Below are 27,051 nucleotides of genomic sequence, written 5' to 3' on the forward strand. Positions count from 1 at the left end.
CAGGAAGAAGGGGATTCAGTTCAACATCTCATCAGAAAGACAACACCTCCAACAGTGCAGAACTCCCTCAGTACTGCACTGGCAGTGCCAGCCTTTGTGTTTTGTGCTCAAGGTCTAGTCTGGGATTTGAACCTGGGACCTTACAAGTCCAAGGCGCGTTTGCTACCAGTTGCACCACAGCTTACACGCTACTGTTAATTATACAACTATAAATTGCTGAAATGCTTTCTTTTAAACGGACCTTTCTTTTGCAGTTCTATGATTGGCCAAAGAGAAAAGTATGACTGATAAGTCTCACTGTTGCAAGATGAGCATTGCTAATTGGCCCCTAGGGTACCACTTTTTAACTGTAGCTTGTTTAAAATACTGTGATTGGCCCATGGGAACATTTAGCTAGTGGGCATAACAATTGTGCAACCATGAATATCACCATAGAATGGTTTGAAATTGATCACTTTTTTGAGTTATTGACTTTCAAGCTGGTAAGAAATATTGAATATTGACCTGTTTGTGGGTGACCTCCAGAAATATTTCATATTGCTCAACACAGGAAAAGATTTCATTGTATTGTGAAGATTTTGTGAGGAAAAACTCATTTTATCTTGCCACTGACCTTTAATCCTCATGAGCCTGAGGAAACAAGCAGAGAAGCTTGGTTTTATCAAAATTGACAAGAAGTTTATAAAAAGATTTAATTCCTAATCTTCATAACGGAAGGATAAATGCACCAATGCTCCAACCCAAAATTGTTTTAAATTTTCTTTATGGCTCCCTTATCTTATTGTTTAAAATCCTTGGGGGGGAGGGGGCAGGATATGTTGGCGTAGTGGTAATGTCGCTGTACTAATAATCCAGAGGGTCAGGCTAATGTTCTGGGGACGTGGGTTCAAATCCAGTCACAGCAGCTGGTGAAATTTGAATTCAGTTATTCAATCTGGAATTGAGATAAACTTTCAGTGACCATGAAGCCATCACTGATTGTCTGGTTTGCTAATGTTCTTCAGGGAAGGAAATCTGCATCCTTATCCGATCTAGCCTACATTTGACTCCAGGCCCACAGCAATGCAGTTGATTCTCACTGCCCTCTGAAATGGCCTGGCAAGCTACTTGGTTCAGGGGAAATTTGGATTGGGCAACAGATACTGGCTTTGCCACTGACTCCCATGAAAGAATAAAAGAAAAAAGCTGACCTAAAATTTTAATTTTTGTTCAGTTTCACAGTGTAGGGAACGATAATAGATATCTGAATTGTTTTATTTTGAATGTGAACTGTCTGCCCATCTTTCACACAATTTCCTCTTTGCACCCCATCTATCAAGGTTCTGCCTCTGTCATAGCACCAAAACAACCATAAACAAAATACAGAGAGCTAAGTTAAGGGAATGGCTTCAGGGGCATTTGACTTGCTGTGAAAGGGGAGAAGCAGATGGATAGGTGGTCGTAGTCTTAGTGACAAAGGTCCATGAGGTACTTAAACCTGTTGCTGCGGTTACCGGGGGTTTGGGCAGAGGGGTGAAAGGAAATAGTTGGTAATTGTGAATTTATTTTCTAAGTATGAATGAAAAAGGAAATAGTGTTGGAAGGGAGTGAAAGTTGTGAATACTGAGGGATGCAAGGCAGAGGTCAGTGATTGCATCCGTGTGAGTAGCAAGACGATGGGCAATGACCAGGTCAAGTGGCTGGCTCTGAATATTGGTGGGAGAGTTTATACGAAGCAAAATGTACAGGAAGCCACAAGGTTAATGAGTTCACAGGACAAGGAGAGTAAGGATAGAGATTGATGTTACCTAAGAATGAATAATTAACAGTGCAAAGACTGAGGGAGGAAATGAAATAATATTTCTGTTGGAGCTTGATGTGGTTGTAGACAACAAGGGTTTGAAAGGAGAGGTGATGGGTGAAACAAAATGAGGTGCTTGAAAGAGTAGGAAAGCAAGGAAGGAGACGACGATGTGATTTAGCGATGGTGGCAACACCGCCACCCCTGTAGTTTAGATGTGGCCAATAATGGAATATAGAACCAGCTGAGGAAGCTTCAGTAAAGTGCACGATGTCACTGCATCCAAGTCAAAACAAAAAAATCTGCTTGCTGTAAGCTAAATGGCAAAGTTCCTTGTTTGTTTCCAAGCAAGTCAATTACATATAATAGTATTGAAGCAGCTGTGCTTGCTGCATTTCTGGAGTATTTGTATCTGAATATTTGAACAGGTACCTGGGTCTGCATCTGAAGTGCTGTAACCTGCAAGGCCATGGAGCAGGTGCTGAAAAGTGGGATTAAAATGAGTGGCTAGTTTCTTTTTTCTCTATTTTTGGCTGGTGCAGACACAGTGAACTCAGTGGCCCCTTTCTGTGCTATTAATTTCCTATGGTTCTACGGAATACATACTATATACATGCAGCCACCCATGGGACCATTATATAAGAGTTGTAGAATCCCCACAGCGTAGAAGGTAGCCATTCAGCCCATCAAGCCTGCACCGACTCTGAAAGAGCATCTTACCCAGGCCCAAACAGTAAATTTAGAATCTTAAACATGATTCCTGTTAGGATTGTAAGGCTGCCCTGCGTTTCTGTGCAATACACCAAATTAACTACTTCAAAATCATCTCATTTAAATATCCTTTCACAGTCTGACTCACTGCCTCTTTTATTTTTCTACTGCGACCTTTTCTCTTGATTTAAATCTCCATTTTACTGTATTCTTTCTTGCATTTTGATAATTGTGATCGAACATGACATCATCAGACAAAATGTGGTCACAAAAAAATTAAAGCAGATGTACTTGATTTGCAATATTTCCCTAAGCGTACAATTACTACCACACCGTTCTGATCAAAGAGAAAGCAAAATGCAATCAGTGTTTTTGAAAACTTGCCAACCATCAAAATAACAAATGCTCATCACTTCTGACAAATTTGAAAACTCATTTTGTGGGGGAAAGACTAAGCTTCTGGATTGACTTCTGCTTAAAAAAAGAAATGTGGCAAGTTTCCTTTCTTTTAATAAGACTTGTGCACTTAACTAATAATGACCCACGTTTTAAAAACCCCAATAATATCCAAGGAATTTGGAATTTCAGGATGTTGCTGAAATACTAGCCAGCCTTAAAACTGCAACCCCCCACCCCTCCGCCCCCCAACCTCTCCACTGCTGCCTCGCATTTCCAGGGACCCGGGTTCGATTCCCGGCTTGGGTCACTGTCTGTGTGGAGTCTGTACGTTCTCCCTGTGAGTTTCCTCCGGGTGCTCCGGTTCCCTCCCACAGTCCATAGGATGTGCTGGTTAGGTGCATTGGCCTAACTGCTAAATTCTCCCTCAGTGTATCCAAATAGGCACCGGAGTGTGGTGACTAGGGGATTTTCACAGTAACTTCATTGCAGTGTTAATATAAATCTACGTGTGACACTAATAAATAAACTTTAAACACAGACTGTAATGAAGTTTTTAAAGTGCTACTGTTTTCATAATGTAGCTAGTGTTATTTCAAGCTCTCAACCATGGGGAAAGCTATTTACCGGATGCACATTTCTCATATCAGCACAGGGCATGAGTTTCCAGTTGCCCTCAGTCAACCTTCACTTTTCAGTGGGTAAATGTGACGACACTAAGTCTGCACTTGCATCATTTTTAACGCTCTGTAATATCTGCAAGTGCTAAATTCGGGGAAAAATAATCACCCCAGTATATGCTGCAAGTTGGAATTTCTTTCTGCCTCTTAACCATTAAAGGTAGTCAGTTTCCCCAAAGTGCAGTTAATTTTTAAGTTTTGAGCAATTGCATTTTGGGTTTTCTCCACAAAAGTCACTAGCTCCCAGATGAACAAATGAGAAGAAACATGGGTGCCTTGCTGTGTAAACAGCTTTTAAAGATACAGAAAATAATCGCTGCTGACTTTAAGTTTGGCTTTCTCACTTTCTGTTCAGAACCTATCTCCTCTTCCGCCATCAATGGCCCAGTCAGATTTAAATATTAACCTAATGAGCGATTCCAGATGCAAAGACATAGGGTCAATTATTTAGTGCTAATTTTAGCATTTAAAACATATTAGTTTTATAACAGTCGGCCTTGCAAGATTTTCTAAGATCAGCTTAATTGTTGAATTTATTGCAAGCATGCAGTTCCTCTATATCTACGCTGTTGGATAATTCTATCATTTTAACTGTCCTAATTCGACTTTCTAAACTTGAGGGTACGAATTAAGTGGATTTAACCTGCCCTTTATAATTCAGCACTTAAAGCCTTCAATCATTCTGCTGGTCTGGACCGTACCTCCTACATAACCCCCTGTGGTGCCTTGCTCAAAACTGAGCACTGCACTCCAGGTGGGATCTGAACAAGGCTCCAACTCCTTTTGAGAAGATGGCCAGCAACCAAATATTATATGTATCCTCTTATAGTGATCTGCCATCAAAGTCCAAGGCCTCCCCAATTCCTAGTCCTTCATCATTTAGAAAGTATTTTGATATTTCTTTTTGGAAGCAGAATGGATGCCCCCTCACTGAGCTTTATATCTGACTTTGAATAAGAAGTGGGTACATCTCAACTGGTCGGGTTGGTTGTGGGTGTAGGTGCAGGAATACAAAGAATCGTAATTCATTTTAACGGGGAATGTAGAAGATTGCAAGAAAAATCTGTTGTGTTAAAAATCTCTTGAAACAAAAAGAAAAATGGTAACCGTACGAAATTATTCTGATAAAATTTATTCGATCAGTGATCTAATGAGCACAATTTACTTTCTTGCCTTCACACAATTTGGCCATTGACTGAACTTACCATTGTTTCCTTAGTGAGATTGACATTTGGGTTCCTGAGCCTGAACAGTCTGAGATCCCTGCTGAATGGTGGGATGTGGATGCTGACAAATCACTGCTCATTGGTGTTTTCAAGCACGGTGAGTTAAAGATGGTGAGACCACTTTAGGATATTAAATGTTTCCTGCGCTATTTGTAGCATTCCAGTGGAATTTTCAGAGAGGAAGTGAGGGAATCAAAGAATAGACAGTCAGCATAGTCAGGCATGGAGATGCATCCATATCCAAAACAAAATAATTAAATATGCTTGTATTTGATATCTTAGTGTCTCATAGTAACACCCAGTTGTCTCAAATTTTATTTCTTCTTGGGATGCACATGACAACTTTACAAAGATTCAATTATCGCCCTTTCCTAGTGGCGGGCTGCCTTCTTGAACCAATTCTTGGCCTGTGGCCATTTTTCCTGGTGCTTGGCCATAGCATAACGTTCTTATTCATTTAAATAACACATCAGTACCAGCATTTCGGGGAGGAATTTATACCCTCAGGCACTGGGTTGCTAGTCCATGACAACTAAACTGTCGAACCCACAGAGTTCGTGTTAATTTTGCCACAAAGTCGCTGGCAGCATTTCAGATTAAGTAGTTATGAAAACACTTGTACAGTACGCTGGTTCCCAGAAATATCTGGATCTGGGACATTTCTGGGATGACTTTTATCCTTCCACTCGGTCAGTAGAGTTTCTTTTAAAAATGTAAAATTGTTAAAACCTTTTCAATGTTGGGGAATATATTTCTCACAAAAAAACATAATGCTGAGGTGGAGAATTAGCTAGAAAATTTAAAGTACAGGATAAAAAAAACTGTTTCCATGTTGTAATTTCTGTGTAATGTATGTAGTTTTAAGACAGAATTAACTGAAATGGATACATTAGTGTTAGTGTAATGTCTGGTCTCGTATTATTCTCCCCTAACAGATCTTTTATTTTTACTATTCACAGGTTATGAAAAGTATAATACAATGAGAAATGACCCTGCACTCTGTTTCTTAGAAAGAGTTGGTAAACCTGATGAGAAAGCGATTGCAGCAGAGCAGAGGGGCAATGATACCTTTGCAGATGGTGCAGAGGGGTATGGTTACTCTCAATCAACATGGTGAAGTGGTTAACATTATTTTTCAAACATTTACTTGTCTCTCTTTCCATAATCTCACAGATGCTTTGTTTTAGAATTTGCTCGCCTCAGTTGGGTGAGCATATTTAGTTTTCTGGTCACGTCGCTTGAGGGGCTGCCATTCAGAGAAGCAAGGTATTCCATGTCTATCAGGAAATGGTACCACCTGCTTAGCCCTCTTGACTCATACCTGACGTTGGTTGATCGTAGAATAGAATTAACAAACGCTTGGAGAATTAATGACACCTCCCCCCAACCCCCGGGACATAATTTCCTTCTGTCTGGATGATGATGAACGATATGAGTGACCTGAGTGAGAAAATGGGTTGCGGGGTTGGGTTCCATGTGTTAGTTTTGACCGGTTAAATCTTTATCTCTTTGTCTTTTCTATACTGTGTAAATTGCTACTGTCTATAAACTTGATAAAAGTACTATTAATTGATAATTATATTCTAATTAATCTATGGGTTTTCTAACAGGGATGGTGAAGACCCAGAATATAAACCAACTCAACCATTATTCAAGGATGAAATGGAGGTGTGCAAGTGAAAACAAAATTCTGATATATATTGTAAATGCTACTTTGTTCCTGAGCAAAACTGATATTCTTTGTAATAGTAATGCTACAATATTACTTAATAGTGAAAATTAGTTTGGCACAGATGAATAGTTCTCATCTATGTACAAATCTTGTTCTATTTATTAAAATTGGGTAAAACTAGCTCAAAACAATTCTTCTGAAACTTATTTTATTTTAGGATGCTGCATCTTCTCCTGGGGATCTAATAATTACAGGTGAGAATGAAGTGTTAACATGTTTTTTTTGTAACTAGATTTAAAGATTAGATCTTTTAGATGATTGCCTTTTACTTGAAGATAAAAAGGCCCCTTTCTATTTCATCTTAGACGGTCCTTTGGGGGAAGGTGATCTGCTCTATTGGCCGACGGCATCTGCTTTAACAACACGCCTGCGTCGACTTGTAACTGCTTATCAGCGCAGTAATAAGAGAGAGCAGGTTAAACAGGAAGCGCAAACAAAAGGAGATAGGAGAAGACGGCTGTGTGCTGACACTGTAAAAGCAAAGGAGGCTGCGAAGATCGAGAAGCAGCAAAGGTACATGCAGGAGTAATCATAGTATAACGTCAGTGGTGTTTTCTCCAAGATTGTTTACATTTAAATGGCACCCCTCACTTCAAACCTACAAGCTTGAGGAAAATAAGCTTGCAGGGCTATGGGGATAGAGCAGGAGAACGGGACTGATTGGACCGCTCTACAAAGAGCTAGTATGAACTTGCTGAGCTGAATGGCTTCTTTCTGTGTCATAACGTCTCACTGACTATATAAATCTATTTCCTTTAATGCTTGGAATAATTCTCCTCCTAGGTCATTTACTCCATTGGTTTTGATATTGTTAAGGTTTCCTGTTCTAGAGAACTGGAGTCTTTAATGACAAACAAAAGGAAATTGTTAAATAGAAATCTTTCCGTAGCACTTCTGAAACATTCTGCATGCTTGTTCACTATTGAACATTTTTTTTTACTTAATTGCAGTTGAAACCTACAAAATATGTGCATCTTTTTGCCATATTTACAATTACACTCTTTTCATATTGTAGGAATCTAGTGTTCTTCCTGCACCTAGTATCAGTTTGTTTCTAGACAATACATTAATCAGTTCGCTTTTCTTAGAAATTCACCTGTTAGCACCAACTCTGATCCTCAGAACATGAACCTCAGCATTTGAAAGCTATTGAGCAATGCATATTTTCCCAAGGTTGAACCATGGCCATATGGCCTGTCACCAAGCCCACTCTGCAGAGTTTGTACACTTATTGTAGCTGATAATTAAAGAGGAACTTGCTCTTCAAGGCAGGATGTCTGAACAAGATTGTCAAAATCCTATGCCAGCTGCATGATGGTTTGGTTGGACATGTTTGTGCCTGTGGTGAGATGTCCAATGGTTTTGTGGTAACCAGTGTCATACAGCAAAGATGCATCATGGCTCCCAATTTTTCAATCTCTTTGCAACAATGTTTAAAGAAGCCACAAGAGATGTGCATGCTGGCATCAACGTTCGGTTCTTTTCAGGGAAGCTCTTCAATCGCTGCAGACTGTGTGCCTCCAACAGAGTCAGATGGCCATAATCATAGCATTGGGCAGCACGGTGGCTCAGTGATTAGCACTGCTGCCTCACAGCGCCAGGGACTCGGGTTCGATTCCCGGCTTGGGTCGCTGTCTGTGCGGAGTCTGCACGTTCTCCCCGTGTTTGCTTGGGTTTCCTCCGGGTACTCCAGTTTCTCCCCACGGTCTAGCGGAGTGCCACAGGGATCAGTGCTTTGGTCCTCTGCTATTTGTGATTTTTATTAATGACTTAGAGGAGGGGGCTGAAGGGTGGATCAGTAAATTTGCTGATGACACCAAGATTGGTGGAGTAGTGGATGAGGTGGAGGGCTGTTGTAGGCTGCAAAGAGACATAGATAGGATGCAAAGCTGGGCTGAAAAATGGCAAATGGAGTTTAACCCTGATAAATGTGAGGTGATTCATTTTGGTAGGACTAATTTAAATGTGGATTACAGGGTCAAAGGTAGGGTTCTGAAGACTGTGGAGGAACAGAGAGATCTTGGGGTCCATATCCACAGATCTCTAAAGGTTGCCACTCAAGTGGATAGAGCTGTGAAGAAGGCCTATGGTGTGTTAGCTTTTATTAACAGGGGGTTGGAGTTTAAGAGCCGTGGGGTTATGCTGCAACTGTACAGGACCTTGGTGAGACCACATTTGGAATATTGTGTGCCGTTCTGGTCACCTCACTATAAGAAGGATGTGGAAGCGCTGGAAAGAGTGCAGAGGAGATTTACCAGGATGCTGCCTGGTTTGGAGGGTAGGTCTTATGAGGAAAGGTTGAGGGAGCTAGGGCTGTTCTCTCTGGAGCGGAGGAGGCTGAGGGGAGACTTAATAGAGGTTTATAAAATGATGAAGGGGATAGATAGAGTGAACATTCAAAGACTATTTCCTCGGGTGGATGGAGCTATTACAAGGGGGCATAACTATAGGGTTCATGGTGGGAGATATAGGAAGGATATCAGAGGTAGGTTCTTTACGCAGAGAGTGGTTGGGGTGTGGAATGGACTGCCTGCAGTGATAGTGGAGTCAGACACTTTAGGAACATTTAAGCGGTTATTGGATAGGCACATCGAGCACACCAGGATGATAGGGAGTGGGATAGCTTGATCTTGGTTTCAGATAAAGCTCGGCACAACATCATGGGCCGAAGGGCCTGTTCTGTGCTGTGCTGTTCTATGTTCTATGTTCTGAAAGACATGCTGGTTAGGTGCATTGACCTGAACAGGTGCCGGAATGTGGCGACTAAGGGAATTTCACAGTAACTTCATTGCAGTGTTAATGTAAGCCTTACTTGTGACTAATAAATAAACTTCTGTATGCTGAGACTTCACTCCAGCTTCCCACAACGAGGAAGACATCCAGACTGTAGCAATTTCTCAAGTACATTCAGAAATGTTGGTCTCCAAATCTGTGTCTCCAAGACCAAGATTATGATTCAGCCAGCACCAAGCACATGCTATAAAGTATCAGACATAACCACCGATGGCATTAGTGTCAAGGTTGTGGAAAATACTTTGGTAGGTAAGGTTGTCAAAATTGATAAGGCTGTCAGTGCTGTGTCCAGAAAGCAGGTTCTGCCTATGATTGACTACATGATCATGGTTGGAAGCAGCATGGCATTAAGCTGAAGACTAAAGTTAAACTTTACCAGGCCATTGTCCTAACCACCCTATTGTAAGATGCAGAATCCCGGGTCTACTATAAGTGCCAAGCTCTGGAACAGTTCCACCATGAGAATTCAATTGCAGGCCAAAGTCATAAGCAACAAAGCCTTTCACTACACTGAATTCAAGAGCATAGAGACCACCATCCAACTTCGATGTGCAGCTATGTTCTCATGGATAGCTACGGAATCCTCAGGCAGATGACCTAAGGGGAATTATCTCGGTGGGGAATCAACATCAAGTTGGTCAGTACAAATGATACGAGGGCATCTCTTTTTGAAAAATGAAGAGCCTTCCAAACTTGTGAATTGCAGACCACCTCTCCTGGAAGCCAACCAGCCATCTGAAGGTGATCACTGAAATTTAGTTTGACATGCTTAGAGGAGCATCGACACCAAATTCGCAATGTCAAGTGTTCCCAGAAGGCGGCCAGAAGTGATGCAGCTGAAGATGCTTCTCCCCTCCCACCCCAAGCACACTAACAATGACAACACGAACTGCCTGTTCTGCTGACGTCCATTCTAACTCAGCATTGGACTGCTCAGTCATGTGAGGACCCACCGAAGATGATGAAGTTACTTGCAACTTGGACATAATTGAATAACGAGCAGTTGAATCACTATAATTAAGGTGGACAATGGTTCACTTTGATACCACTGCTGCCTATCTCAAAGAGGCCCACCCTCAAGTGTACCATGCCAGTGCCATTATCAAACCAAACCAGTCCGGTCCACTATCAGTTCTGTACCTCAAGGTTAGAGCAGCAGAACGAGTATTACTCCAGTTAATGTTGAGGAAATTTCAGTGGGTGGTGAATTGCTGTGTAAACAGACTGGGAGAGATTGCTCACAAGGTGGTCTGTCCAATTCACTGGTGTTCAAACAAAATAATTAATTTCTCAGCTTAGCACTTTGTGGGAATTGGCAATGAAGTAACAGACACCCTTAATTCTGCAAGTCATTTCACATCCTTCCACACCACATGGACTGCAGCATTTCAAGATGGGAGCTCACCACCACCACCTCAAGGGCAACTAGGGCCAGCCAGCAATGTCCATATCCCATGAATGAATAAAAGAAAATGTCCACTCATGAAAGTCCTGCCTAGTGCTGATCCTTCAGATATCCCAGGGCACTAATCATCCTGAGAGATAGAGTTTGGACAGCAGGTACACGTGGTCTTAGTTCATGCAAAGTGTGCACCACCAAGACATATAAAATGGAGTACATTTGTATTGTAACATAATCAATTAGCTCTTAAGCTTTGTCAGTTTATATGATTTAGAGTTATCCCTTTAGTAGACTAGAAAACATGAATGTTACATTTTGATTTGGTACAACAATGCTGTCAGAGACGATTGCTTCAGTGAGAAGTAACTTAATTGAAGTAGATGCTGAGGCCACATCATATCAGAGCAGCTAATCCATCATTTTTCCATTAGGTGGACCAGGCGAGAAGAGGCTGATTTTTACAGAGTTGTGTCTACTTTTGGTGTCGTTTATGATCCAGACAAGCAAAAATTTGACTGGACCAAATTCCGAGCTATCGCCAGGCTGAATAAGAAGACGGATGAGAGTCTGCAGAAGTACCTTTATGCTTTCATTGCCATGTGTCGAAGAGTTTGCCGTCTACCGCCCAAAGAGAAAGAAGGTACAGATAACTTGAGGTTACCTCCTATCCATATTAATATGAGTTAGTGAATGTCATTTTCGAGCTTCTATATCATATGATCAGGGCATATCATTTCCAGCAGCCTCGGGGACAAGTAATCGTGCGTTTGTCCTGATTACGTTTTGTTTGATGGGAGCTTGGTGAACGAATCCTGCTAGCTTTGGGTGAGGGAGGTGCATAGGTTTTGAAAATTTTAGTTTTTATGGGACTGAGAATAACCTGTATAAATGTTGGTCAGGATTCAATATGTGCTAGATTTACACAAGCAGCAGTGCCAATGGTGAGAGTTCTTCCTCCTTCTCATAAATCACTGCCATTTGGAGCTAACTTTACCTACGAGTCTTTCGAGGAAACAACAGTTGATTTTGCATCATTGTTGATATGATGACTCTCCAATTAAGGAACATGGTAAATCATGATTTGGTGATAATTAAAAGTTTGTGTTGTTGCATCAGAATTGCAAGAAATACACAGTAGCAACAATAAGAGAGAACTTCTGGGCCTGCAGAGAGGTGACAGGTTACGAAGAGTTTGATACAGTATTGTGCAATACAATAATATGCACATATTGAATCCTGACCAACATTTATACAGGTTATTCTCAGTCCCTTAAAAACTAAAATTTTCAAAGTCTATGCACCTCCCTCACCCAAAGCTAGCAGGATTCGTTCACCAAGCTCCCATCAAACAAAACGTAATGCAGAGAGGTGACAGGTTATATTGCTCAGTACATGCTGCCTTCAGCCTCAGGCCATGTAAAACCATGCTTTATCAATTCATTTTAAAAGTGCTGTCTTTATTTTGAATTAATAAATGTAGGTAGTAAAGGAAAAAAGGACAAGGGCGCTAGAGTGTTTTAAAGTATTTTTGTTGAACTAAATGATTTAAAGCTGAGATTATTAGTCAAAGTGCATTTCCTGTGTTCTCTCTGTCTGTCCCAATGTTAATTACATGTCTGAGTGAGGTTTGACCAATATGCATCGTTTCAAAGTGCTAAACTGAATTAAATGTAACTGATTCTGAAACGGTTCTGTATTGATACAGCACTCAAACCTCAATCTTTAATTCATAGATTCAAACTTCTAGTCAAGTAAGTGGTGAAAGTTCCATATATATATATATGAACTCCTATTCCAACTCCCAGTTAGGCAATGTAACCAGAAAACTCTCCTGAATCTCCTTGATACTGGCAGTAGAGCATTGTGATCAGATGTATCAGAATTATGTAGGAACGGAAATGGTATTTAAGGAATCTGTAAAGGTGCCCAGTACAATATTTATGGCATAATGTCAAAATGTTGCATTGCCTGGAGTTTGTTAGTGTTTGTTATTAACTATTGGAGTTCAAAGTTCAAGATTAACTTGCAAAAAATTCATTTTTTTTTACTCCAGAACTTCTCGATCCACCCATTTTCATACAACCTATTACAGAGGAGCGCGCTTCCAGGACACTCTATCGGATTGAGCTGCTTCGGAAAGTGCGAGAACAAGTTCTTCGCCATCCGCAACTAGACGAGCGGTTGAAGTTGTGCCAACCAGGCCCAGACCTGCCAGAATGGTGGGAGAGTGGAAAGCATGACAAGGAGTTGCTCATTGGAGCAGCCAAGCATGGTGTCAGCAAGACTGATTATCACATTTTCGGTGATTCAGAGCTTTCCTTCATGATGGCTCAAAGAAACTACAGCCAGAACAAAGTGACGCAATCTAGGAGTTCCACGCCACTCTTGTACCATCAGTACCCATCTTCATCCTCACCTCTTCATTTACCGCCTAAGCTGCAGGATAAGAAAAATCAGTCCGAGACTGAAACTGTAAAGTGTGAAAGGACAGCAAGTGTAAAAAAGGAGCCACATTCATCGGATGATGAGGACACAATGCATATTGAGGTTAAGAGTAAAGTGAAGTCAGAACATTGGGGTGCTGTGGGTGGTTTTCAATTACAGAACCGATTAGACAAGAAGACTGGCATCAAATTAGACCCAGATCCAGATGGATGTATGGTTGCAGCAAGAACTCAACCCCTTACACCAAACTCTGTACTCAACAAACGGAAAGCTAATCGAGAACATTCTGACTCGAGCTCAGATTCGGACTCTGATTCAGACAATTCTTCGTCATCTTCACCTTCATCATCGTCGTCGTCATCATCCTCATCACAATCTTCTTCTTCCTCTTCATCCTCCTCATCGTCATCCTCGTCCTCCTCATCCTCTTCGTCGTCCTCCTCCTCCTCGTCTTCCTCATCGTCCTCTTCTGAAGATAGTGACAGCGACGATAAACAGACCACTACAGGTTGTAAGTGCCACTTATTGAAACTCCTACCTCGGCCAAACATTGGCTGGGTTGGCATAAATGAACAAGTGTCTTTGAAAATGCAGGAAAGAATAGCTGTTGACGATGGAGATTTCAATAGTCTTTCAGAAATGATGTATAGATGTGGCGAAGGTTTGAGCTGAAGTAGTTTTAACTAAATTCCACCAAAATAACAGATACCATGCATTCTGCTAGCTAAAATTCCAATAGCATTTCAGATGTATGGATAATATGAGTGATATGAATATGTACATGGCGCAGTCTCTGTGGGTAAGTCTTTTTTGCAGTCAAAATTACTAGTTCAATTATTATTTCGAGTAAAAATGTAGTTAGTGCCAGAGATGCTTACTAAAAGGTGCATTTAGGCTTTGAATGTAGGTCGAACACATGTAAGAAATTACTAATATGTTTGCCTCCTGCTGTAGCCAGGAGTGGCTTTCATTTTGACAATAAAAATTACTACGTGTATTTTAAATAACAATACAATATTCTAGAAAGCAATTATTATTGTGTCTCGAGTGTCAGTTATCGGTGATATAAGGTACCAGTGGTGTAACGTTGCTACAGGCACACCCGCCCAATTTTAATAAAACAATTGTATGTCAGAATAGCACATTTCACAATTGCCCACTCACAAGATCACCATCCCTTGCACACAAAAGCATATATGCATCAAGCTGAACCAGGTTTTCTTCTGTGCCACATCTGCCACATTGCGGCGGCATGTACAGAACAGTTCCTCTGGGCATTTAGAGCACAGAACAGCAAAATACAATACGGTGCAGGCAGTGTAATACGTGAAGCAGCAACATCTGTAATACCTGAAGCAGCAACATCTGGCTTTTTAGAGCTGAGAGAAGTAGGATAGAAGCCCTATCTCTGCCAAATTGTAGCTGAGCAGATCTCGGGCATCTTGCCCTTAGATGGGATGGAGGCTGGGTTAATCTGTGTATAAATATTATCAGCCATAGTTGAGTCACTACCCTCTGCTTTGTTTGAATTGTTGATTTGCTGTCTGTAAAATGTGAATTAGCAGCTGCGAATCAGGGCTGTATTGAAATACTATTTTAATGCAAAATCAATTACATTTCTTTAAAGGCACAACAGCACAGCTCTTGAAGACCTACGATGAAGACAGTGTAGCGTCTCTCAGTATCACACATGATGAGACACAGGACAGCTTTCTACCAGATAGTGGAAAGCCTGATAGTCACTTCCTCCAAGAAAGACATAGGTTTGCTGCCTCCTGCTGGCCAAAGGTATGAACTGAAATTGACGGTTTCATCTTGGACGATTCAAGTTACAATCATCTTAGGCAGAGCGCAATGCTGTAAATTTCTTGGGTTTTAGTTTCTACTTCGAGGGGTTAAACATTTTACAGAAAGAAATTATTTCAGAGCATTGAAATTAGTTTACAAGAAATTTCTAAAGGCGTTTTTTTTTTTAAAAACATAGGACCGCGTAATGATCAACAGAATTGATAGCATATGCCATGCGGTGCTGAAAGGAAATTGGATCCCATCAAGGAGAAGTTACGATTACAACGCTGTGACCTCATCTTACACAACAAAACTGCTCGATAGCCCTTCCGCCATGGGGAATTTCAGTGATTCCGCTGTCACAACGTCGGGAAGCCAGGGCGTTAAAGAAGATAATTCTCTCTTGTCGCAGTTCACAAAGGTGAAGAAGCATGTGCGAGAAAAGGAGTTTACAGTGAAAATCAATGACGTATGTTCATTTTTATTACTGTTAGATCTGATTCTAATTGCAGATCTTTGCAGTGTGCAGCATGCTACTGCGCATCTGGCTGCCAGCAGCGTTTTCACTCTGAACTACTTCCTTCGCACACTTTATATACATTACTCCTTTGTGCTTTATAACCATTGTTAATTTTAAAGAACATTTATTTAGATGTGAGCTGTATTTGTAATGCGCAGCATTTTGAAATCTTTATTTCTGCTTTACCCCTTTGCAATTCTGAAGGCTTTCCTAGCAACAGTGCTTACCTAATGCTTTGCATTTTGTGGTTTCTTGCTGTTTGTTGGCCTTTGAACCTGTGGATTCTTAATACAGAACGAACGTATCGGGTTGTGATTGAAGGTTGATGGCACAGCATGTGTTGTAGTCGATGCAGAAAGAGCTTTTTTTTTTCTTTTTAATTCTCTGCTTCTAAAGTTGAACAGTCTGCTTTTGTTTTCTATTTCTTAAAATAAATCGGCATGATCAGCTTTTTGCCCTGTGTCACAACTGTCAGTAAATATTGGGACGTCTGACACAAAGTAAGTGCTGAGCTGGCAGCTTCAAGTGACGGCAGGTACTCGGATATGGATTAACATTTGTGGTATGCAGTCGCACTGATACTTATTTTAATGCTACAACACCTGCAGAACAAATGAGCGAGGCTGAGAAGATTTTTGAGGTTCTCTCATTTTAAAACACTCTGTTAGATTTTCACAAACCAACCAAATTTCTCTGCCCTGGGAGCGATGGAAATCATGACATTGGATGAGTTGAGAGGCACTACTTTTGAACAATAATTTTCTTAGCCCAGTAACAAATAGTTTTCTCAGATTTCACCAATCTAGATTTTTTTGAGAAGACAAAGAACGTGTTTCTCAGTCTTTGTGGCCGCTTTGAAAATGATCATAACCATATTGCATTGTAGATAAATACTAATTTCTCAAACTTTGTCAAGTTTGGGGAGAATGTAAGCTACTTTGATTTATCCGATTCTTAAACTTTGCAATTATCCCTTAACATCAGGAGATGAACTGAATACTTTGCACTAAATTAGTTTTCAGCCTTGCACCGGGAGTAGAGTTGCCAACCCTGGATGCGATAAAGAAGACTTCATTGGATGATCTCCTCCCTCTGAATTCCCTACCATCTCCATTGGCCATGTACTATCTCCACGCCTGCAGCTTGCTGCATTCTCACATCAATTGCAAAGCGAGCAGATTCTTGCTTACCCGAATGGATGATTCTTAACATTCGGTCAATCGGCTTTTGTTCCCATCTACTATATTTTTAATCCCTTATGATTTTTTTTTTTCTTCTGGATTGCTTTACATTAAGGCAGCACAGTGGTTAGCGCTGCTGTTTCATAGCGCCAGGGACCCGGGTTCGATTCCCGGCTTGGGTGACTGGCTGTGTGGAGTCTGCATGTTCTCCCCGCACCTGTGTGGGTTTCCTCTAGGTGCTCCGGTTTCCTCCCACAGTCTGAAAGACTTGCTGGTTAGGTGCATTGCTAAATTCTCCCTCAGTGTACCTAAACAGGCACCAGAATGTGGTGACTAGGGGATTTTTACAGTAACTTCATTGCAGTGTTAATGTAAGCCTATTTGTGACAATAATAAACTTTAAAACATTAGTATTCAGGAAATTAATCTTTAATTCTCGGAGGACTTTTCATCGGACGTACCTACTTAAGATGCTGCAGTGTGGAATATTTGTGCCCATAGTGAAACCACACTCAGCAAGTTATTATCCCACAAGGCGTGTCCCCTGTATTAGTCAAGCGGACAAAGACGGAAATACCTCCTCACATGATTGGAACAAGAGTCAGTCTGTGCAACCCCACAACAATTTTGGGTCACTTGCCATTCTGTCCAGACTCGGCGGTGCAGTACATGTGAAACCTAAAAGATTTTTAAAAAATTCTGAATGGGGCACATTAAGGGTATACCTGTTTCGATGTGTAAGTATTTATTAGAAAATTGACCCCTCAAATGTGCAATAGTTTAATCATAATTCTTGATGTATTAATTCATCTCACTGTTCTAATTCTTTTTTGATGGAATAACCAATTGCGCAGTCTGTCTAAACCCAGGCATGAAGAATGGTCACTAGGTACCAGGTTGTGACAGAGGACAACATTATGAAAGAAAAACTAATACTGTGAATCTCAGAAATGGACTAATTGATGCAACCTTTTACTTCACCTATATCAGTTACTAGTTACTGCTGGGCATTTTAAACACGCTACGCAGTATAATTCTCCTATTAATATTTTAAAAATGCATTTGTGCCTAAATGTTTGAAGGGTATATTACATACATTTATATTTGAGTGCCTGTGCTTATATTTGAACTAAGATATGGTTGAGGTTTGTTCTCCAAACATTGAATTTTAATGAATACGGCTTCAGTAGGAAAGGTAGATCTGACACCTTTCGATGGTTTTTTTTTAATATTAGCATTTGTTTCAATAGGAAGGTGGATTGAAGTTAACTTTTCAGAAACAAAGGCTCAGTCAGAAGAGAGGACTTGAGGCTGAGGAAGGAACTTCAGATCAGCGGCAATACATGGCCCGGCTGCATGATTTATATTCTGTCTCTGACAGCAGCCAGGAGCTGGCTGTGGACCTTTCCAAATCTTTACTGGGTGCTGGGAGCTCCAACTCTTTGTCACCCTCAGTGTTATTCAATGCCAGTTTACCTAGCAACACCTCCACAGTGATCTCTGATCCTAAATCAGCATTAGCAGGCACTTCGCAGCAGATATCAAGGCACTGTACAAATGGGGTCCTACTGGATGGCCAACCAATTGTTAAAAAGAGAAGAGGAAGGAAAAAGAATGTGGAAGGAATAGATATCCTCTTTATGAACAGGAAATCAATGCAACCGGTAAGTTTTATGTGTATATTTTCAGTATTGTTATCGCTGAGTTGTTTGTCGGAATAAAGTCTGTAATGCAGATTCACTGTAGGATGAATGAAGAAGTGTAAAACCTAGCTTTCGTTGCTTACCCTCATTTGCTTAAGTTGTCTTATTGGTTCTGCTGTCCTTCAGCCAAAGTCCTGTTACCAAACTTCTCCATGTTTGTTGTAATTCACCTTTGTTCTCATTCTGACATGAATTATGCTTTGCTGAGCAGATCAGATCCCCTTTAGTTTTGCTCTTGTTGTAGGATATTCGGTTGCCCAAAACCACTACCTTCAACACACCACATCAGCACTACATGAGTATTTCCTTGCTAACTCAGTGTTAAACTTTCACCTCCTGGTGTACAGCCACCAACATACGAGACCAAGAAGGTTACAAATAAAATCCTCAGTCTGTGTTAGATGAGATGATACCAACTGGAATGACAGTCAGAGCACCACACTGGTGTCTGTCAGTAAACCTGAGGTACAGGGGGAAATAACAAGCTATTGAGTGTAATGCTTTAGGGCAGCAGAATATTTCGTATTCAAGGATTCCCAGTTTTAATTGCTATCCAGTGACCTCTGCTGAAAACGTACAAACATCAGTGGAGTCATATTCCAGCATGGGATTGCACTTTCAAAAGGGGCAATGCAAAAACTGGTTTCCAGATTTAGTGCGAAGCCCAACATTTCTCTTGTATCCCAGCATCATGATCCTAGATTCATTTATGAGGATCTGTAATTGTGCTCCCAAGATGAGTGAGTCAGAATTAGCAGTGTAAAAGTGAGGAACCTGTGGTCCAGTGCTGGTTATTTGTGACCCAAACTAAACAAATGCCAGAGTAAAAGTTGTTTTGATTTACTTGCTGTGTAGAATTTTTTTTCCCAAGAATTTGACTTGTTACCTTGAAAAGGTAACTTGTTACCCAGAAAACCTCCTTTTCTGGTTCATAGAAACTCAGGTGACTATTTAAAACCCACTCAACTTGAGCGTCTTTTATTAGAATTGTTTTACTGGGTTTTCAAGAATATGCACTAATAATTATGTAGCTCAAGTCTGACTGGCAGAAGGCAGAGAGTGGGGATAAAGGGGTCTTTCTCAGGATAGCAGCCGGTGACTAGTGATGTGCCTCAGGGGTCAGTGCTGGGACCACAACTTTTCACAATATACATGAACGATTTGGAAGAAGGAAGTGAAGGCACTGTTGCTAAGTTTGCAGATGACACAAAGATATGTAGAGAGACAGATAGTATTGAGGAAGCAGGAGGGCTGCAGAAGGACTTGGACAGATTTGGAGAATGGGCAAAGAAGTGGCAGATGGAATACAATGTGGAAAAATGTGAGGTTATGCACTTTGGAAGGAGGAACGGAGGCATAGACTATTTGCTAAATGGGGAAATGCTTAGGAAATCAGAAACACAAAGGGACTTGGGAGTCCTTGTTCAAGATTCTCTTGAGGTTAACGTGCAGGTTCAGTCGGCAGTTAGAAAGGCAAATGCAATGCTAGCATTCATGTCAAGAGGGCTAGAATACAAGAGCAGGGATGCACTTCTGAGGCTGTATAAGGCTCTGGTCAGACCCCATTTGGAGTATTGTGAACAGTTTTGGGCCCCGTATCTAAGGAAGGATGTGCTGGCCTTGGAAAGGGTCCAGAGGAGGTTCACAAGAATGATCCCTGGAATGAAGAGCTTGTCATATGAGGAATGGTTGAGGACTCTGGGTCTGTACGCATTGGAGTTTAGAAGGATGAGGGGGGATCTTATTGAAACTTACAGGATACTGTGAGGCCTGGGTAGAGTGGATGTGGAGAGGATGTTTTCACTTGTAGAAAAAACTAGAACCAGAGGGCACAACCTCAGGCTAAAGAGACGATCCTTTAAAACATAGATTAGGAGGAATTTCTTCAGACAGAGTGGTGAATCTGTGGAACTCTTTGCCACAGAAGGCTGTGGAGATCAGGTCATTGAGTGTCTTTAAGACAGAGATAGATAGGTTCTTGATTAATAAGGGGATCAGGGGTTATGGGAAAAAGGCAGCAGAATGGGGATGAGAAAAATATCAGCCGTGATTGAATGTGGAGTAGACTCGATGGGCTGAGTGGCCTAATTCTGCTCCTATATCTTATGGTCTTATAGCTGTTATATGTTTCGTGTATGTGGATACAGATAACAAGGAAATGGCAGACTTACTTTAAATTAGTAATTTGACGCACTTTTCACAGTACAGAAAGGTACCAGTGGTACAGGGGTTCCTGAAAATAAGTCAAGGGAAGGAATTTAAAGTTTTAAAAGGAAATGTAATGGAGAAAATAAGATTGACATATATTTAAATCCTAATGGTCTCAACCCAGGCTATTTAGCAAAAAGAATGGGAAAATTGTAGATATGTTTGGTCATAATTTTCCTAAATACTCTAGATTCAAGAACTGCGTCTGAGACACTGCAGTGTGGAGAGCAGTGGAAATCAGGGCTGAAGAAGTCGTTGCAATGAATCAGGTTGTGGTTGGGCCCACCTTGAAGTGGACAAGTCGAGACTTTTTAAAGTTTATGTGAAGCTAATTGTGCACTCAAGTACTAGTACAACACTTAGTGAATTGGGAAGGCAGAGTGCTTGTTGGCACTCCCCTCTCTCCGCCCTCCCCTCTCTCTCCGCCCTCCCCTCTCTGAGTGCTTGTTGGCACTCTTGAGGAGATTTTAATTCCTCGAGCAAAACATTGATGTGGTGGTTCATTTCCACTGGCCACATTAAATGCAACAAAATGAAATAAGTCTACAAAAATGGTTCCAGGGATGAGAAACTTCAGTTATGAGGATAGATTGGAGAGGTTGGGACTGTTCTCCTTAGAAGAAGGCTAAGAGGAGATTTGATGGAGATGTTCAAAATGGACAGAGCTAATAGGAAGAAACTGTTCCCACTCATAAAAGGATCAAGAATGAGGGCACAGATTTAAAGTGATTTGCAAAAGAAGCAAATGCGATGTGAGAATTTTTTTTTTCACGTGTTTGGATCTGGAATGCTCCACCTGGAAGTGTGGTGGAGGCAGGTTCAATTGAGGCATTCAAGAGGGAGGTGGGTGATTATTTGAGTAGAAACAATGTACAAGGATATGGGGGAAAAGCAGGGGAATGGCACTGAGTCATGATACTCATTCTGTGATTTGCTCGGCCTGTATTTCCTGGGAAAAATGGAAAAACATTTTTAGACGAGTATCTTGCTGTTTGTTGCAGCTTGTGAAAGGATGCAATAAATAAGCCTTGGAACTGAAAGTTTATAACTGGAGACAGTTTGTTACATTAGCATGTGGAGATGGGTGGAAATGTTGGTGATTTATTCTCCACAGCTGTTAATTTTATTTAGCTGTCCAGTTGTATCCTTTCTGTCTGTTGTAATTGCTGTTGTCTTTAGTTGGGAAATTAACCATCTGTAATTGGAAATGGTCAGGAAAGAGAACAGATTTTGGCCTCAATCATGGCTGCTCTAATGATGGCAACCGCTGTCGTCTCCATGGCTGTAACCAGTTAGCTCCTATTGCCTCTGATTGTACGCCATCCTGCCCTACAAGGGAGAGGGCATTGTGTCAGTGAGTGTGATACAATGTGTTTGGGTGATGAGTGGCATGGTTGAGTAGCTGGCAATGTGAGCAGGCTGTGATGAGAGAGGCATGAGAGTGTTGGGTTTGATTCATGAATAAATGAGGTCATTGATAGTTGAGTTGGAGGCGTGCTGATTTGGGCAGTACTTGTGAGGCTAATGATGCCATTGGGTAGGATATGACTTTCGAAGTTTAATTTATTGACGTCGTGAAGTCATTGTACTACTTGTGGGACTGCATCTAGGTCCTTGGAGAAGCACTCCTGTCGGTGACCGCCACAACTAATTGCTCCCATTCCCTTTATCTGAAGGGGCTCCTGCCCTGCCTCCCCCCTCCCCCCTCCCCACCCCCATTGGCTGCAGATGGGTGATACAAATGCTCAAGAGCAGTGTTGGAAAATCTCTGTCATAATTCAGTGTTCTAGCTGATAACACTTTTCCGCAACCAGCATAACCTTCTCCAGCCAGAGTAGGTAGTGCCTACAGCCTCTCACAATTTGCCTCCCCTGCTCAGGTGTGCAGCTGCTTGATGCATTTAACGTTGGCTGGCTGGACCCAGAAATTATTTAAATAGGGTGCAGTATTTGCATGCTGCCTGCATCCGAAGGAAGGGTCGTTAGTTAATCTTTTTAAAAATTCTTTCTGGGATGTGGGTGTTGATGGCTGAGCCAGCATTTATTTCCCCCTTGAGGGGGTATTTAAGAGTCAACCGCATTGTTGTGGAGTCACATATAGGCCAAACCAGGTAAGGGTGGCAGATTTTCTCCCCTAAAGGACATTAGTGAACTAGATAGATTTGTACAACAATCAACAGTCATTAGACTTTTAATTCCAGATTTTTATTCAGTTCAAATTTCACCGTGATGGATTTTGAATCTGTGTCCCGAGAGCATTACGCTGTGTCTCTAGTCCAGCGATGTTACTACTACGCCACTGCCTCCCTAATTGGTCTTATCCTTTTTCTTCCTATCAAAATGAACAACCCTCATTTATCCATACTGGAATGTGTTTGCCAATTACATGCCCATTCATTAACATTATTAATACTATCCTGTATCTTCATATGTTTCTTCTGTATCCCGACACCCAGTGTGGCGTAACCAGCACATTTTAAAATTGTACAATGGTAATAGTCAAAGAAACCCCTTGAACAAACTATACAACAAAGTTCACTCTGTAAAGTATTCGAGTAATAATTGTTTTCTTAACTGTGCTGTAGACATTATTGGAAATGTCTGCAGACTTACTACAGCTGTTTCCGTTTACAGGCTAATGTTGAGTTCACCAACAAGCAGGCAGCTTTCAGTATAACGCAAGGACAGCTTGATGCTGAAGGTCGTGTTTCCGTGATTAACGTGAAAAATGGCACAAGGCTCACGGGGGATGATGCTCCAAAAAGAAAGGATTTGGAAGAGTGGCTCAAAGACCACCCAGACTATGTGGCAGATGCGCCATTGCATGTTCCAGTAAGCATTTGCGATTGTAGGGGACCTGCCTAGAAGTGAGCAAAGCTGTGTAGCTCAAAAATAATGCAGTTGGGAAGGTTTAGCCCACTGTGATTAATTACATGTTGAAACAGTGCTTGCTGAATGCAGTTATTTAGTGTGACTGAAAGGATTTATACTTTGTTAAATTCTGTTTTCTGATGCACTAATGAAAGACTCTTATGCTTGGAGGTTTTCCATTAAATTGATTTGGATCTACATTGTACATTGTGGGAGTGGGTATGTCATATTTCAGCTACTACAATAGGCTTGCTTGCGATTATTTTAGACTAATGTGGTTTATTTTTCAGCCTTTATTTCAGACCTTTGACTCATTACAGTAGTGTTTTACAGTTTTAAGACGTTTGCCTTTTATTTCAGAAAATTATTAAACCTGAGATTTTGGGTGATCGGCCAAAGCAAAAACGACATCGGTGCAGAAATCCTAACAAAATAGATGTCAAAAGTCTGACTGGCGAAGAACGTGTGCCTGTTATAAATAGAAGAAATGCCAAAAAGGTGACTTTTTAAAAAAATAGTAAATGACATATAATGCCAAGACATGATTCGTTGTGAATAAACCTCAGTCTGTGTCCCATTGTTACCTTTTGAGTTTTAAAAAATTTCTCCTTTCCCTACACAACAAGCTAGTGGTACTGATTGAAAGCATGAGAATAGTTTGGAAACAATAGAATAGAATTTGCTGTCAAATAACAATGAAGCTAATGGCATACACTGTTATTTGTACACATGCTGCAGCAACTTCAGGTGAGCAACAAGATGTACGATGAAACACGTTATGGACCTGGTGAGAGAGAACTGCTGAAATCCCTGTTCTTTTTCCAACTGTCCGTAATCCGTAAGCTTTCGAGAGGGAAGTGTGTATTTTTCACCCCTGAATGTGGGGACAATTTGAATAACCAACAGTAAGCTCAGCAATAACCTGCTCACTGACACTCATTTTGGGTTCTGCCAGGGCCGCTCAGCTCCTGACCTCATTACAGTCTTGGTTCAAATATGAACAAAAGAACTGAATATCAGAGGTGAGGTGAGAGTGACTGTCCTTGACATCAAGTGTGGCATCAAGAAGCTCCAGCAAAACTGAAGTCAGTGGAATCGGTGGAAAAGGATAACTCTCCACAGGTTGGGATCAAACCTAGCAAGAAGGAAGATGGTGGTGGTTGTTGGGATTCATCATCTCAGCCCCAGGGCATTGACTCCCCAAACCTGCCCAGCAAATACAAGATACTAGTCAGGAGCGTGATGGAATACTCTGCATTTGCCTTCATGAAAACGGCTTCAACAACACTCAAACTTGCACCATCCAGGACCAAGCAGCCCGCTTGATTGGCACCCCATCCACCATCTTAACCGTTCACTCCTCACTACACTGACATAGAGCGGCAGCAATGTGTACCATCTACAAGATGTGCTTCAGCAACTCACCAAGACACCTTCAACAGTACCTTCCAAGCACACGAACAGACACTTGGAAGTTCCTGCACCTGCAAGTTTCACCCACCAAGCTGCACATCATCCTGATTTGGAACTACATCGCCATCCCTTCACTGTCACTTGATCAAAATCCTGAAACTCCCTTCCTTACAGCACGGTGGGTGTTCCTACAAGACATGGACTGCAGCGGCACAAGAAAGTGGCTCACCTCCACCTTCTTGAGGGCAATTAGGGATGGGCAATAAATGCTGGCCTGGCCAGTGAAACTGCAACCCATGAACAAATTTTTAAAAATGTAAAACATTAAGTGTAAGGGCAGGTCTAACTAAAATCAAACGCCACTGGATGCACTGCTACAGCAAGTTATGGGCTGAAGATTGCAACTCAAGCGATGAAAACTGCCACATAGTATGTGACTTGAGTTTTAAACTGCATCATTCTGGAGCATATTCAAAGCATCTCCCATTGGTTTCTCTGCCTTGAAGCTTATTGCAAGAAGACACAAAATACACAGATTACTAGCATGTAATTTGTGTCTCGGCCACAATTGCAAGGATTTTTCCTGCTCGATAATTTTGCTGTGCAAACCAATAGAAGTAGCCAGCTGGTTGTGTAAGGAAGGCACTGATACCATTAAGGTAATTAGACTTGGTCATGTGTCTAACACACACAATGTACTCTCATTACTGTTCAGTGCAGTCAGTGGTGTCTAGAAATGAGCAGTCCAAAATTATTATTCGTAATGATAAAGAAATCAACAAACATTAACCTTTCAATATTCTCCCATTCTAGGTCTTTTTTGGCAGAAGCCCTTAATTACAATAAATGTCTGCTACCATGCCTGATTATTAATCATGATCATTGCTTTCGGGAAAATATTTTAAAAATATATTTGTTCCATTCAGTCATGCAACAAATGTTGCAGTTGGTGTTTTTAAAAAAGGTTATGTTGGCTGTCGATGAAAGACAACCTAGGAGGATGCACATTCGACCAAAGATGGCCAACTCAGTACCTTGACTCCTGTGTGCAGGAAATAGAGCTGCCGGCAGGCAGTTTGCATCTGAATCTTTGGAAGTCTCTACCCCAGAGGGTTGTGGAGATTATTTTTAAGACAGACAGATTTTTGGTGTCTCAGGGAATCAAAGGGATGTGGGGAGTGGGCAGGAAAGTGGAGTTGACGCACAAGATCAGCCATATTTTTTTGAGCTAGAACAAATGGTCACATCTGAAGTGTTGCTTTATTGCTCTCTCCACTCGTGCAGCCATGTTTCTAGAATTTTCTGTTTATATTTCAGATTTCCAGCAATCACAGAAGGGTTTGCCTTTCATAAAGCACCCATTGCATGTCAATGTGTTGTCATGGATACAGACTTTTGATTTTGTACAATATTGATATTTTAAGGCTCGATGTACAGAGAACCTGGGAGAAAAAAGCTGAAATGTTCAAAGGAGTTCTGTAAATTGCATGTTTTTTAAAATTTAGGTGGGTGGCTCACTAGCTCCTCCAATTAAAGACCTAGAGAGGTGGCTGCGGGAAAATCCAGACTTTGGAATCGCTCCAGAATGGGCAAATGTAGTAAAGCAATCGGTAAGTAAAGTAATGAATTTTTAAAAGGTTTCATATTGAAGTTCTACCCCTGTAATTTGTACCTTTTTTTGAAGTAGTGGAAGTGTAATTAATTAGATTGCCATGAACCAGAGCTAGTGGCAGAGTCTTGCTACCCATTGTCCCGCATGAGGCCAGAGGAACTACGGCTGGCCAGAAGTGTAAACTTAGACCACTAGGTAATTATCTTTAAATAACTCAACCTGACAGTTTGACTCTGAGATCCAGTCATCTCATTAAGTAATTTTAATGTTCAGTGCTATTCAAATAGAACCATAAATCTGCTATTTTAAATCCACAATGTATTTCGGAGATTCACAGAGTTGGGATCGCAAAATGGCTTGAAATCATGATCGTGAATTATATTACTCTAGCTTTGTAAAATGTAAATCTGAATTAATAATGGCAAACCAAAGCAATGTTCTACAAGGCCTAGTCTTTATATAATTCATCAATTTAATTTACAGTTTAGATGGTGGAGATGGACTGTGACTTCTAATAATTAGCTAATCTGATCTGTGAAATTGAAACATAATTAAGACGTTGACTTTGGACAGTGCTGACTAGAAATTACT

At 41.1% G+C, this 27,051-nt stretch overlaps 1 protein-coding gene across 6 annotated transcripts in view; it reads left to right on the plus strand.

Moving 5' to 3' along the window:
- The window catches only part of chd9 (chromodomain helicase DNA binding protein 9), a 270,685-nt gene that overhangs the window by 234,818 nt on the left and 8,816 nt on the right, over positions 1–27,051 (plus strand). For 3 of the 6 annotated variants that reach the window (XM_078210878.1, XM_078210884.1, XM_078210882.1), the window contains 13 exons: positions 4,787–4,890; positions 5,753–5,906; positions 6,404–6,461; positions 6,683–6,719; positions 6,831–7,038; positions 11,152–11,360; positions 12,774–13,676; positions 14,793–14,953; positions 15,150–15,422; positions 17,905–18,318; positions 23,199–23,396; positions 23,796–23,933; positions 26,354–26,458. In XM_078210878.1, coding sequence (XP_078067004.1) covers positions 4,787–4,890; positions 5,753–5,906; positions 6,404–6,461; positions 6,683–6,719; positions 6,831–7,038; positions 11,152–11,360; positions 12,774–13,676; positions 14,793–14,953; positions 15,150–15,422; positions 17,905–18,318; positions 23,199–23,396; positions 23,796–23,933; positions 26,354–26,458 — 2,962 coding nt within the window. The remainder of the gene's footprint in view (positions 1–4,786; positions 4,891–5,752; positions 5,907–6,403; positions 6,462–6,682; positions 6,720–6,830; positions 7,039–11,151; positions 11,361–12,773; positions 13,677–14,792; positions 14,954–15,149; positions 15,423–17,904; positions 18,319–23,198; positions 23,397–23,795; positions 23,934–26,353; positions 26,459–27,051) is intronic. The other 3 variants (XM_078210880.1, XM_078210879.1, XM_078210881.1) reach the window with 3 other exon arrangements.

The sequence above is a fragment of the Mustelus asterias genome, chromosome 4, assembly GCF_964213995.1.
Source record: "Mustelus asterias chromosome 4, sMusAst1.hap1.1, whole genome shotgun sequence".
Classification (NCBI taxonomy): Eukaryota; Metazoa; Chordata; class Chondrichthyes; order Carcharhiniformes; family Triakidae; genus Mustelus; species Mustelus asterias.